Source organism: Haemaphysalis longicornis, unplaced genomic scaffold, assembly GCF_048455015.1.
Source record: "Haemaphysalis longicornis isolate Haplotype H1 unplaced genomic scaffold, Haemaphysalis longicornis Haplotype H1 scaffold_1, whole genome shotgun sequence".
In the NCBI taxonomy this organism is placed as follows: domain Eukaryota; kingdom Metazoa; phylum Arthropoda; class Arachnida; order Ixodida; family Ixodidae; genus Haemaphysalis; species Haemaphysalis longicornis.
The window spans coordinates 280,510,788-280,522,867 of NW_027526203.1; the positions used below are offsets into that span (position 1 = coordinate 280,510,788).

General features: G+C 45.3%; 1 protein-coding gene across 8 annotated transcripts in view; it reads right to left on the minus strand.

Moving 5' to 3' along the window:
- The window catches only part of LOC144146742 (uncharacterized), a 111,230-nt gene extending 103,102 nt beyond the window's left edge, over positions 1-8,128 (minus strand). For 4 of the 8 annotated variants that reach the window (XM_077678707.1, XM_077678703.1, XM_077678690.1 and 1 more), the window contains exons 1-5: positions 7,921-8,128; positions 7,323-7,386; positions 7,192-7,235; positions 4,329-4,472; positions 2,558-2,618 (exon numbers count right to left, since the gene is read on the minus strand). In XM_077678707.1, coding sequence (XP_077534833.1) covers positions 2,558-2,618; positions 4,329-4,472; positions 7,192-7,235; positions 7,323-7,353 — 280 coding nt within the window. In that variant the 5' untranslated portion in view covers positions 7,354-7,386; positions 7,921-8,128. Of the gene's footprint in view, positions 1-2,557; positions 2,619-4,328; positions 4,473-7,191; positions 7,236-7,322; positions 7,387-7,495; positions 7,890-7,920 lie in introns of those variants that run through there. The other 4 variants (XM_077678681.1, XM_077678715.1, XM_077678670.1 and 1 more) reach the window with 2 other exon arrangements.
- Between the last annotated feature and the right edge of the window lie 3,952 nt (positions 8,129-12,080).

A 12,080-nucleotide genomic window follows, 5' to 3' on the forward strand; every position in this document is an offset into this window, starting at 1 on the left:
AGTCATGGCCCAGTTGGTTTGGTGGTACGCACTGTGTTGTTCAATGTAAATTTTGCCGAGGTGAAATTTGAGTGCAGTTGGCATTTAAAAGGGTGGATCGGGTTGCTTAGTGTTTAGCATCTACTACAACAGAATAAAACCATGAGACGAGAGCAAGTAATAGCACATGTGCTTCTGCGTGTGTGGACATGAAGACAGCAGTTTTCAAAAATCTAAACATGACCAAATTAACAAGCGGTGTGGCACCACACTTGTGGCCATTTGCAAAAATTGTGATGCATATGGTTAGGCACCGAATTTGTTTGCCACCAAAGCTTGGCAGAATGTTTCTTCTTCCTTCACATAAATATGTCAACAAAAGAGTCGCACTGTTAGTTCAAAGGGCGCTTGTAGATCTAGCAAGTAACTAAGTACACAGAACAACCAAGATGTGGGATTTTTACAGCTGTGTACAGGCCGTCAAGAGGTGTCGCTTGCTATCTAAACATATTTATTGAAGTATTCAACGAAGCACTTTAACAAAGTATTTCTAGAGTGTAGCTGACCACGTATAAGCCTCAAAAAGTTGCCATACATTGTAGCCACTGCTATGACAGCACAGAGACACTCAAAATTCTTGCGCCATCTAACCTAAAGGATACATTATGTGAAAACTTAGTGAATATTCTCAGTGACTATTTAAAGCAGATCGGTCAAACCCCGGTCAGATTTTATATAGGCAGATGTCTTAGTTGCCTCATCAAAGTAACACTCACACCAATTGTAACGTCAACTTCAATCAAATAAGCCAAACAATGAGAAAAATAGAGAAAGGGGCGGTGACTTGCTAGCTACTTTGCCGCACTTGAATTGTGACCTCACGAGACTGATTTGTGCGACTGGCTGGAGCCAATAAAAATCACCTGCAAATCAAAATAGTATTTTCGGCTGGTGTTGCGAACTTATTGTCCATGAAATTCAAAATGATATCCTTTTGGGGCAAAAGGTCATAAACAAGCAGCTACAGTGCAAAACATGCAAGCAGTTCGCTTGCAAGCAGTACATGTCAAAGGCAAGCATTACAAGCATGGAGTGGCACTGACTGACCACCATGGCTGCTCTCATGCGTACGTCACAGGGCCACTGGTATGTCATATCCTGAGGGAGGAAGTGGGTAATTAAACCTGCCCCTTTAGACAACCATTCCTGCAGTGACAGCAGCAACATCTCTTGTCAAATGAAGTAATAGCAAACTATAGACTGCCTAATCTTTCAAATAAAGTAAAGCTGTATGTTGTCTTCATAGGCCCTTTAAGATTGCAAAATGGCAGAAGCCAGCATGTTGGCACCAAAAAAGTAAGCAATTAACATCGAAAGGTGACCCCACTGCAGCATTTTAACGGGGCTGAACCTAATGACCATGACAATTAGGCAGAGCGGGTTCCTCGACACACCTCAAGATAAGCCCACCATTGAAATAATATATCCTGCATCTGATCCTTAAAAAAAACGAAATTACCGTTTCAAATGATATGCAAGTTTTCCTAGAGTCGTACAGCAAGACAACAAGTCACAATCCGTTGACCTGACAACTGAAAGAAACACCAACACTCACAATACGAGCTCTAATGAGCAACCTTAAATGCCCAAGAGGCAAAAATGTCTGGGGATGCATGCAAGACTGCAATGCACGTTCAAAAGGCAAAAAGCATTGTAGGTTTAAAGGCCAACTGCACTCAAAATTTCAACCTCTTTAAAACGTCATTTCCGTATTGTCTGCCTTGTCTGACCGCAAGATACCAAATACGACTGCTGAAATATGCGTATCCGCTGCTCAAACGACCATAAAAAATCTCAGATTTTGAAAGCGAAATTGAGAACACCGCGACCATTATGGCCAAGCTGAAGTCCAGCCGGCCAGCGAGCAAGCGACTGCAAACGGCCGGCCGGCCGGAGAAAACCTGCGCGCAACACTTTGCCCTCGCCGCAGCCCTTGTAGAAGCGCACCCAGCGGAGCTCGGCCGGTTCTCCTGACTGGCTGTAGGAAAAAGCAAAGGGCCGGCACTAATGTCCCTTCTGCTTCATGGCTGTTTGCACTATCCACCGGCAGGTGCAGAGTCGCCTGCGACAGAACTATTTTAAACACTTCTAACTAATACACAAGGCATTTCACGGGGCTACCAGTCATGTCCCAGTTGATTTGGTGGTGCATGCTGTACGTTCAAAGTAAACTTGGCCGAGGTGAAATTTGAGTGCAGTTGGCCTTTACGTGCATTGGGTGTTTAAATTAAGCTCGTAATTTAGAGTGACACAGATCGGTAGCCAAATGGCATGGATGATGGAGCCAAACACAGTACAAAGCTTTGAAATGCCCAGCTAATCATGTCAACAAAACAAGGAATTGGTTCTTACAAGACATAAGGACTTATGCATCGCTGACGATTTTCAGCAGCCTTCTAAAGCATAACATGGCTTTCAGTTGATTGAATTGATAAATCCTGGCAGAGTCCTTCAGGCCTAAATACGCTGAGAAGACTCGGCTGTACATACAAGTTAGGTTTGGCCACATTTAACTCACCATTCCGTGCACCTTGCTTTCCCGGACTTCGAGGGTTGTGCTGATATCTTCTTAGGCTAGCCTGTCAAATTATTATTTCACGGTTAAGCAGATATGTTCAAATTACAAAAAAAAAAAAGTACCAGGACTATTCAAAACTCATTCAAAATAATTTTGCGATTCACCAGCAAAATGAAACAGCATATTAAGCTAATTAAGGAGAAATTTTCTGCACAGCAAGTTCAGCAAATAAGAAAAAAAAAGAATCACAAGAGTAAAAGGAGCATGCAGGTACCGTATAATGCGGAATATAGGTCGAGATTTTTTACAGAAAAATTTGCCGAAAAGTCACCCCTCGACCTATATTGCAGTCACTGGCAGTTGTCATCTGGCGGCCGGGAAGCCCATCGAGCCCATCCAAACCCCAAAGGCACCATCGCCAGCACCATCAATCGCACGCGACGCCATCTTTGTTTTGTTGCTTCTCTCGCTGTCGGCGAATGTGTGCGTGCTATTTTCTTCTTGCTCAAAATGAGTTTAGGCACTTGGCGCCAGTTTACAGCAGCATTTAAAAGAAAAGTTGGTGGTTTTCCAAGGCCAATGACGTGTCCGCCTTGCGCCAGTTCGGTATCACCAAAAGAAGCGTTGCTAGCGGCATTAGCTGAAGGGGCACCTCTCAGTATGCAACGCTCGGAAGGCCTCGTTTCATGGGCGCTGCTCTGTGCACCTGTGCTGCTGTACAAAGGGGCAAATTTTGTCCGCTAGCGTCGTGCGATGTCTCTACGAATGGATACCCCAAGACGTTTGCTGACCGCCTGCACAGACTGGCTGTCGTTCCGGTCTGCACACGAGTGTCCCATGCTTTGCGCTCGCTTCACGATGACATCATCTTGCGAGTGCTTAAGAAGTGCTGCATAAGCAATTCCCTGGACTGCAACGAGGACGACAGCGAGCTAGAAGCAGTGGTCCGACGACAATTCAGACAGTTTTAAATGAGTAATCTGAGACGAAACAAGTTATAGTCTCAATAAAACAATTGTTGGTACCTAATTATTTTTTTTTTGCATTTTTCGGCTACAAGGTAAGGGGGTCGACCTATATTCCGCCTCGACCTATATTCCGCATTATACGGTAGTTACTGCATTTTGAAAAGTGCACTTCCAGTGGAGCTACGATTTTTAAAACAGCATACATGACGTCAAAATCTAAAAGACTACACCGACCACCATTTGGTCTTTTATTGGTCATTTCGGAATGCTCAGAACTGCTCCAGGGCAGCTCCCCTCCCCAACTCCCCCCTATTTTTTTTTTTGCTTGTTGGATTTCTATTGTGAGAGCAGTTCTTTTACTGCGCAAGAGCTGCTCAGAGCTGTTCTGAACACGTAAATAAAAGAACTGGCTTACGAATAAATTTAGATTACCCTGAGTTCTTTCATAAGCACAGAAAAATGAACAACACTGTCTTTTATTACAGGGCTTGGTTTGCACTTTCTATTACGAATTAAAAACTCATGCTCATTGCCTGCATCAGTTTCACTGAAGCATTGAAAGTTGCCTTGTTACAATTGAAAACAGATGAAAACTAACCAGCCCTACTGCCACTCCAAGTAGAATTCTAACTTTATTACTAAACCTGGTAGTCTTGCTATTCCAACTTGGTCAAGCCCAGGACTCATTCAAAACATAAAGCCATCTACACTTCTGACAGGATCACATAGTAAAGCCTGTTTTCTAGTAATGACCACCTAAAGTCGTATGCAACTGAAGGAACACCCTGGCAATTAACCCTTACCAATGATGTAGTGGAAGTTGCAGCAGCCCTGAATGTGCGTGCACATTCTGGACCAGAATCGAGCGAACTTGGCAGGCCAGTGAAGTTGAACTCAATGGAGCTTTGTGAGGCAGCAGCAGAAATCTTCTGGCCAGTCTTGTTCAGCTACAGTGGACATAAGGTGAAAAAGATTATCTTTTCAACTGGACACAAAATGCAAACACATCGGCTGCTCCAGCACTAATGGCAACCCCTAGTAAATCTGTGATAGGCCAATAAGTGAAACTCTAAAGCCCATAGCGTTCCCTTTTTCTAGTCGATAGCACCAGACAGGTCTTTCCCTGCACTCTTCCTCAAGATCTCAACCTACAAGAACCAAAGTCCGCTATCCAGTAGCTTTTAGGTATATTTGATTCAGCTCGCACTTCCTGAACCAGTCCACAGCAGTTCAGTGGCAGTGCTGCCGCTGTGCTGAACTGGCAAAAACTGACCAGCCCCTTTTTCGCCTGCTTCTGCACCTCCTCCAATGGGAGTGCAGGGAACTCATTCTGCCCCCATCTGCACCTCTGGTAAATCAAAGGGCAGAGTTCAGGGGCCCCAAGCTTTTCCAATGAAATGACTGACAGAGTGCTCCACCACCTCAACTAGTTCCCGTAGTGCAAGCAAACTGTACACACATCATTCACCCCAGCAAATGCTATAAAGGGATTTAAAATAGATTGCCACTCATGGAGCACTGTACATTTATTTCGGCTGCCTGTCACTACTAAAGTCCTCCCTTGTTGATGTGTCAAAATAAAGCCACAGCAGCTGGTGACACAGCTGACGAATTACTTTGGAAAAGGGCAAAATGTGCCAAAACGCAAAACATGCGAAAAACAGCTGCTTAATAATTCTCTTATACACACAGCAGTCCAACCCTGCTCGTTTGGTATCAGTTGTTTTAAATTCCTGTAAATTCACATTTTAAAGGCCCCCTAACTTCGAGGGACCATGAAGACAAAATACCAATTAGTTTGATTTGAAAGAACTACGCTTCAGTACCTCACTAAACTACATTCCAGCTACAAGAGCAGTTTTTCAACCAAGAAAACGCAAGAAATTTGAGGCATTCACATTTCACACTACAGTGGCGTGTTATGGGCAGGAGTGGCGTCATACGGGCCAGCACTAAAAACACAATTTCCAGTGCGTTAACTGCACATTAGCATTCAAGTGGTGCGACCAAATGGAACTAGAGGCCCGACTACAATCGCCCAATCATGCATCTTAGCGATGGGTTAGTTCGGCGGCCACCAATCGCACAAACAGGATTATGCGACATCATAGAAAAGTTCCTGGAAAGCAGCTAGGGAGTTGCCACTGCTTTACACGTTTTCTTTAATATCTCGATTATTTGGTGGGAGCTTGCAATAAAATTGGCCTCATTGTAATAGGGACAAAGCAGTCTTCCTAATGAGCCAAACTTTACTTTATCTTCATGGCCCCCTTACATTGTTACACATATTTCCAGCACTGGGTAGACAGAACAGATAAGAGAGATTAACAGGATGAATGTTAAGGGAGAGGAAGATTGGAGTGAGCATCCAGCACTATTTACCCTAGTGCTCAGGGTAGCAAGTCTAGTCACCAACTGGCACAGCTTTCCACATTAGCCCATTATTTAAGGTGCACAAGGCACGGGACAAACAGACACAAAATGGGGCACAGTAACGATGCACCATTCTACAAACCAACGAAAATTGCCCTTTTGTGCAGCTAAGTGTGATAAACCATTCAGTCACACTAAGCTGCACAAGAAGACTATAAGGCAAGACATACATTGCCAAGAAAAAGCCTCAAAAAGCATATCAAGTTCATGAAATAAATTGTATCAGTGCAGCAAGTAACAATTGTGTGTCTCATTAAAAAAAGAAAGGGTTAATTCGGTTTTGTATCAGCTGTGAGACAGCCCGCCAGTACTATTTGTCATGTGGCCAGAGTTTGGGCAGCTTCTGACTTTTGTTCTGGCCAAGCAAAAGTTGTTTCAATTAACTAAAGCATAATATAATTACAGAATTGCCGAACCAAACCTTTCTGTGCCATTCTACTTATTTGGAAGGTAAGCTTACTTTGAGACTCACTCTGTACTCAGAAATATAAATTGCACACACACAAAAACGAAAATTTCTTCAAACTGCTACACAGAGTGGAGGAGTTCACAGCAATTTTCGCACAGGAACAAGGCATGCCAAAGCCCAAAATCCTAGGAATACGCAAATCCACAATCATCTACCTATCGCAACACAGAAAACTGAGCTAAATGGTATTGGATAGTCAGTCATTTCATTCAATCATAAGCATCACCTAAAGAGAGGAACACGAAGCAAGCTCCCAGTGCAGACAAAATTCTTTGTATGGTAACAGCTGTAAGTATGAGAGGTTATTTTCCCCACGCATGCCCAAAATTGTGCCTAATGAACGACAAATAATTGACGTCTCCCACCCCTTAAGCATCACATTTGACCTCCAGAAACACTGCATCCAAATATAACACAAACGGAATAAAAAGCTGCTGCAACATAGTTAAAGGCATACTTTGTTGTCATTTTCACACACTTTGTTTTACTTTAGCCTTGCTATTATGCTCCTCTTTGTTTGCAGTAGTAAAAATGCAGCACACATGTACGCAACAGAAGTCTCTTCTAATCAGCACACTTCTGCACAACTTATGGTGCTTTACAGTGGGAGAGCAGAAGCGGTATAAAACTGCTCCAGTGACTTTTGGTACATGCAATGACTGGCCCCTTTTCTGGTTATTGGAGCAGATTTAATCCCGTTCTTCCACTGCAAAGCACGGTTAGCTCAGTAGCTTAGAAAGAATGGTAGCAAAAAAATGGGGTACCTTCTCCTTCAAGTAGTTTAGCGATGAGTGAACCTCTTGTAGCTCTGTGGGGTATACAAAAATGTGTGTTTTTTCTGCTCTCAAAACAACACGTTCCATAATATGAAACAGCAGGCATAAATGGCACAAACCAAGCCATGCTCCATTCTGGTCCGTCGTCATGTCGGCAAGTTTAAAAATATCGTCCGAAACATCCTGAAACAAATTACAAAACAAAGTTCCATAACAAGGGAGGGGTTGGGGGGCAAAAAAATACGTGTACTGGTTCCAATACTAGAAACGTATTAAAACAAGTTATATTTACCCTCTACTACGTCAGTCGTGGTGTAGCTGCAGCGCACAATTAAATATCGTTAATGCAATGGAGGGGCGACAAACGAGGGAACCCGGGAGCTAAACATTTACGAGTTGGGAACCGCAAATACCGCGCTTGGAGATATGCGTCACAACGGCATTGCTTTAAGTGGGCTGCGTTACTCGCCATGAGCAATTCTTCAAAGTGGGACCCATTGACCAGGTAGCCAAAAACCGGCACTGCAACCCACACACGTGTCGTTGCTGCGACTGCTAAAGACGTCATAGTTCTACGAAAAATATTTAAAACGAATGCAGCGTTATAACCAGCCAAGACGGGATTCCACCATCGGACAAGAAGATTTGAAGCTACCGTAACACAACACCGCTTTTTCTTCGTTCGAGGAACACATGGATACCGCGCCAGCGACTCACTCGGGTACGACGACAGTTAGGGCGATGGGTTATGGCACTTTAGCCTCACGAGTGAAGCCGTGACTGCTATTCCAGTGTGCAACATGGCACAGTTGACGATATGCAACGGCACCGGCGTTGACTGCTCGGACGCATCCCTGCCAGACGTGCCAGACGTCAAATTACAGCGCGGACATTTGAAAACCGGAAACAAAACAACTGCGCCGTCCCGTTGCTGAGGCGTCCAACCGGCCAAAACACAATAAGAAAAGCGTGGCAAACTATGCGTTCTGCTGACTGCATTATTATACAACTACACTTAAAATTATTTGCAGTGGTAGTTCTCACATCAACAATATTTTTTGGTCACATGCACTCGTTTTTGCCACTTTTTATGGACAAACGGCACGAGCTACGCAGCGGCGCTGGCGTAAGAAACAACCTCCGGCAAACCGCGAATTTTAAAGTCCATGGTGCTGGCAAATGTTGTTACCATTATTGAACCAAATCACATAAGCAATTGCTGAAGTTTTGTTGTGTACGCGACACTCGATGGATTCTCCTGTGTTACGGAGTCAGTACAATAAAAAAAATTTCCCCGCATTTCCCCGAGGGGAAGAATGTGAAAGTGCGAATGCAGGAGTTGAATTTGCGCGGTTCGGTAATGTTCGCGAAAGAGAGATCACACACACACAACTACAAAGAAAGAAAGATGCATTTATTCACAGACACCTATTTGTGTTGTCGTTGTACTTGATTGCTAGAGCGGATCTCAGCTTTGAAATTTCGTGTCAGTACTCCTTTAAGCGGGTGCATTAGCCCTTCTCACGCCCGATTCCTGGCCAATCCCCCACGTGGGTATGTGCCATGTCAGCGGCCAGGCAGCGCGCGCCCATCTCCCCCCGTTGCCAAGGAAGACGAGGAGATTCCTGGCCAATCCCCCACGTGGGTATGTGCCATGTTGCCCATCTCCCCCCGTTGCCAAGGAAGACGAGGAGCGCGCGCACCCGCAGCTGTTGCTATGTGGACGGACGGCGGTCAACGGAATTCAGGGTCGCTTATAAAGTGCATTCGCACTTAAAATTCCCCCGCACCTCCCCGAAGGGAATCGTGCAGAAATGCGAATGCATTGGGTGCACCGATGTGTGTGTTGCGAGTAATGGCGTAATTCATGACGAGAGTGTGAACGTAATCATTTATTCATCAGCACCTGTTTGTGTTATCGTTGTACCTGACGGCCACAATCACTGCCTTGTGATCGCTAAAGTGCACGGTCAAAGGGTCTTTGAGAAGCATACGCGCGTCACAGTTTCGCGTAAAGACCAGATCAATGCAACTCCCGTGAATGGTAGTGGGGCACGTGTCGAAGCCGGCAGAGAGACAATGTATAGAGTGCCTGGTCTGCATGTACTCGACCAGCCACTCGCCACTCTTCTTGCGCACGTCAACGTTGAAGTCGCCAACCAAGACTATGGGGTCAGAGGGTTTGGAGCGCACGCGCACACTTTCCATAGCCGCGTCCAGCTGCGCGGCAACGGCGTCTCGAGCGAGGTTGGGCGCGAGGTACACGGTCACCACAAAGACTCCGTCTCCGGTGTAGGCAAGGAACGCGCCCGTTGACCAGAGACTCGCGGCACGAGGCACACACCAGGTACGACCTGAACGGCGCCAGACGAGGGTTGTCGTCACAGACCGCGATGGTGGCGTCACCGTTCTCATCACCTCCTCTTCCAAACTCGTTCCAAAGAACCCGAAGCGCGTTCAAACGACTAGACTCCTTCTTGATGTTCCCGAGCGCGTTACGCGTTCGGCATTACGCGCTCTTCGCTTCGCAGACTTGTCTTCTTCTTCTCCAACCGATGATGGTGACGTGGAAGCAACTGCAGTGACGTCACCGCCAGGGAGAGGCGTAATGCTCACGTTGCATTGTGTGAACCCCCGACTAAGAAATGCATTCGCATTTACGACGACGACGAAGGCAGAACTACGAGGCGCGCGCTCACGTGCGCTCGCGCTGGAGGAATGCAGGCGCACGCCGGCCAACGGAGCAAGACAACCCCCGGCTAATAAATGCATTCGCATTTAAAAAATATTTCCTTCTATGGTCATTCACCTGGACGCGACAACGGGAAGAGGTGTTCGGGTAAGGATCAGACGATCAAAATTAACTATACCGTGGTACGGTCCACAGAATCCTGAACATCATGCTGTGTTCATGATCATCATCATCATCCACTGGGCCACCCACCCTGCCCGCCGTTCGCGACCGAAGCAACCGAAGCCGGTTTCATGGAATCGCGGCCACGGTCACATGAGGGCACATGCCGATAGGGAGTGGACTCAAGCGCGGGAGTCGCCTCCGGGCAGCAAGAGGGATAACTGCTCGCAGAAAAAAAAAAACAAAAAAACAGCACCGTGTAGGCCATGCTAAAAGTATTTTGCTCCGGTTGTTCCCTAGCAACATGTATTATTTTGGGCCTCCGTGCCCATGCCTCCGTGCCTTGGGTTCAGCGCGCTCACCGAACACCGTGACGAACGCTTAACCAGAGGCTTCGGAAGTGTTTTCAGAAGGAAGGGAGGATATAGTGCCTAGAATATATTCTAGGCACTATAGTGGGGTGACTCAAGCCAATCGACGATGATGATGATGGTGGTGGTGGTGGTGGTGGTGGTGAAGGTGATTTTGTAGATGTAGAAACTAGAAATGTATAGTTTTTTTTTTTTTTTTTTTTCAGAGAAGTCTGTCCTGGCTTTTCGAACCGAATCTTGAACCAAACACCAATTATCCTATGTATTGTAACAATTAAAGTTAATATTTGTTTCGTTAGGGAAGAGGCAGCCGTACCCTCTGCGTGGCACTCGAACTGCATTGTGCGCCTTCACGTGTGAAACAATCAATATCGACAATTTCGACATAGGGAATAAAATTGCGGGAAGGAAATCATTTACTCGTCCTTACAAATCAGCAAAACTCAAGTGATAGTAGTGCGTCAGTAACAAGTACAAAAATAAAACAAAGTGAATAGGGAATTAAGTGACGATGAACCTTGGCAGACAGGTCGGACGTTCTGCTTAAATGACTTAGTCGTAGTCGTATTGAGCCTCGCGCTTTGGACCACACCAGCCTTTTTTTTTTTTTGTCTAGTCGTGTCAGTACTAGGGGGACTGAGCCCCTTCGCTTGAAAACGGAAAGAAGGGGCTCGAGCCCCTCCCCTCTTGCCCCCCCCCCCCCCCCCCATTCCGGAGCGCCTACGTTTGTATCTTGTCCACCATGGCGTTTTGGGTTGAAAGCTGCCTTATGAAAAATCAGGATTTTGTAATGACGTGTACTAAATGCTGTCCAGGAACCGGCTTTCTGACCTAAAATGTTGGTAACCCTCACAACTAAGCAAATGACTTGTCAAGCCTGAAATAAACAGCAATAAACATTGAAATTTCCGTTCAACACACGTTTGGCCCCAATAACCAATTAGACTGAAATCTTGAAATATGCATGATCAGAAAACTGAAACGCCCAACATTCGAAGGTTTATGAATCGGTAAAAAGTCAAGAGAAATAAATTCCCGACTAAAAGCACGAACTGGATCATTTCACCAACACGCAAACGTAAAAAACCTAGAATTTTTGTATTTATTTATTCATTGATACAGTGAGCCTTTGTCAGTCCCATACAGGGGTAAATACAAGAGTATACGTTCAAAGTTCGTTAGAGCGTATACATTACAGTGTTATACTAACTGAACGCAAAAAAAAAGAGGAAAAACACACCTAATGCAGAGTTCACACATAACTAATATGAAGCCAACATACACTGCAGACACAAAAAGGAACAAAAAAGAAACATGGTGCATATATATGTATCACTGGTCAACCAAAGTTCCTTGAATTTGTCAGCAAAAACGTCGACACAACCCATGCTTACAACCTCATGCGGTAGCCCATTCACATTTCGATGGCCCTCGGAAGGAAAGAATGTTTAAAAGTGTCACAATGGGAAATGAATGGCCTTACACATTTGTACGACTCGAATGATGATACGGCGGTTTGAGATACTCGCCTCTGTCTAATTTCAAACAGCTGTGATAAAGCAGGAACATAAACCTTAAATCGGCGACCCCACGCCTGCATTCCAAATTTGGGATGCACGCTTGGATGCGCAAATCACTTACACTTTCGTGCC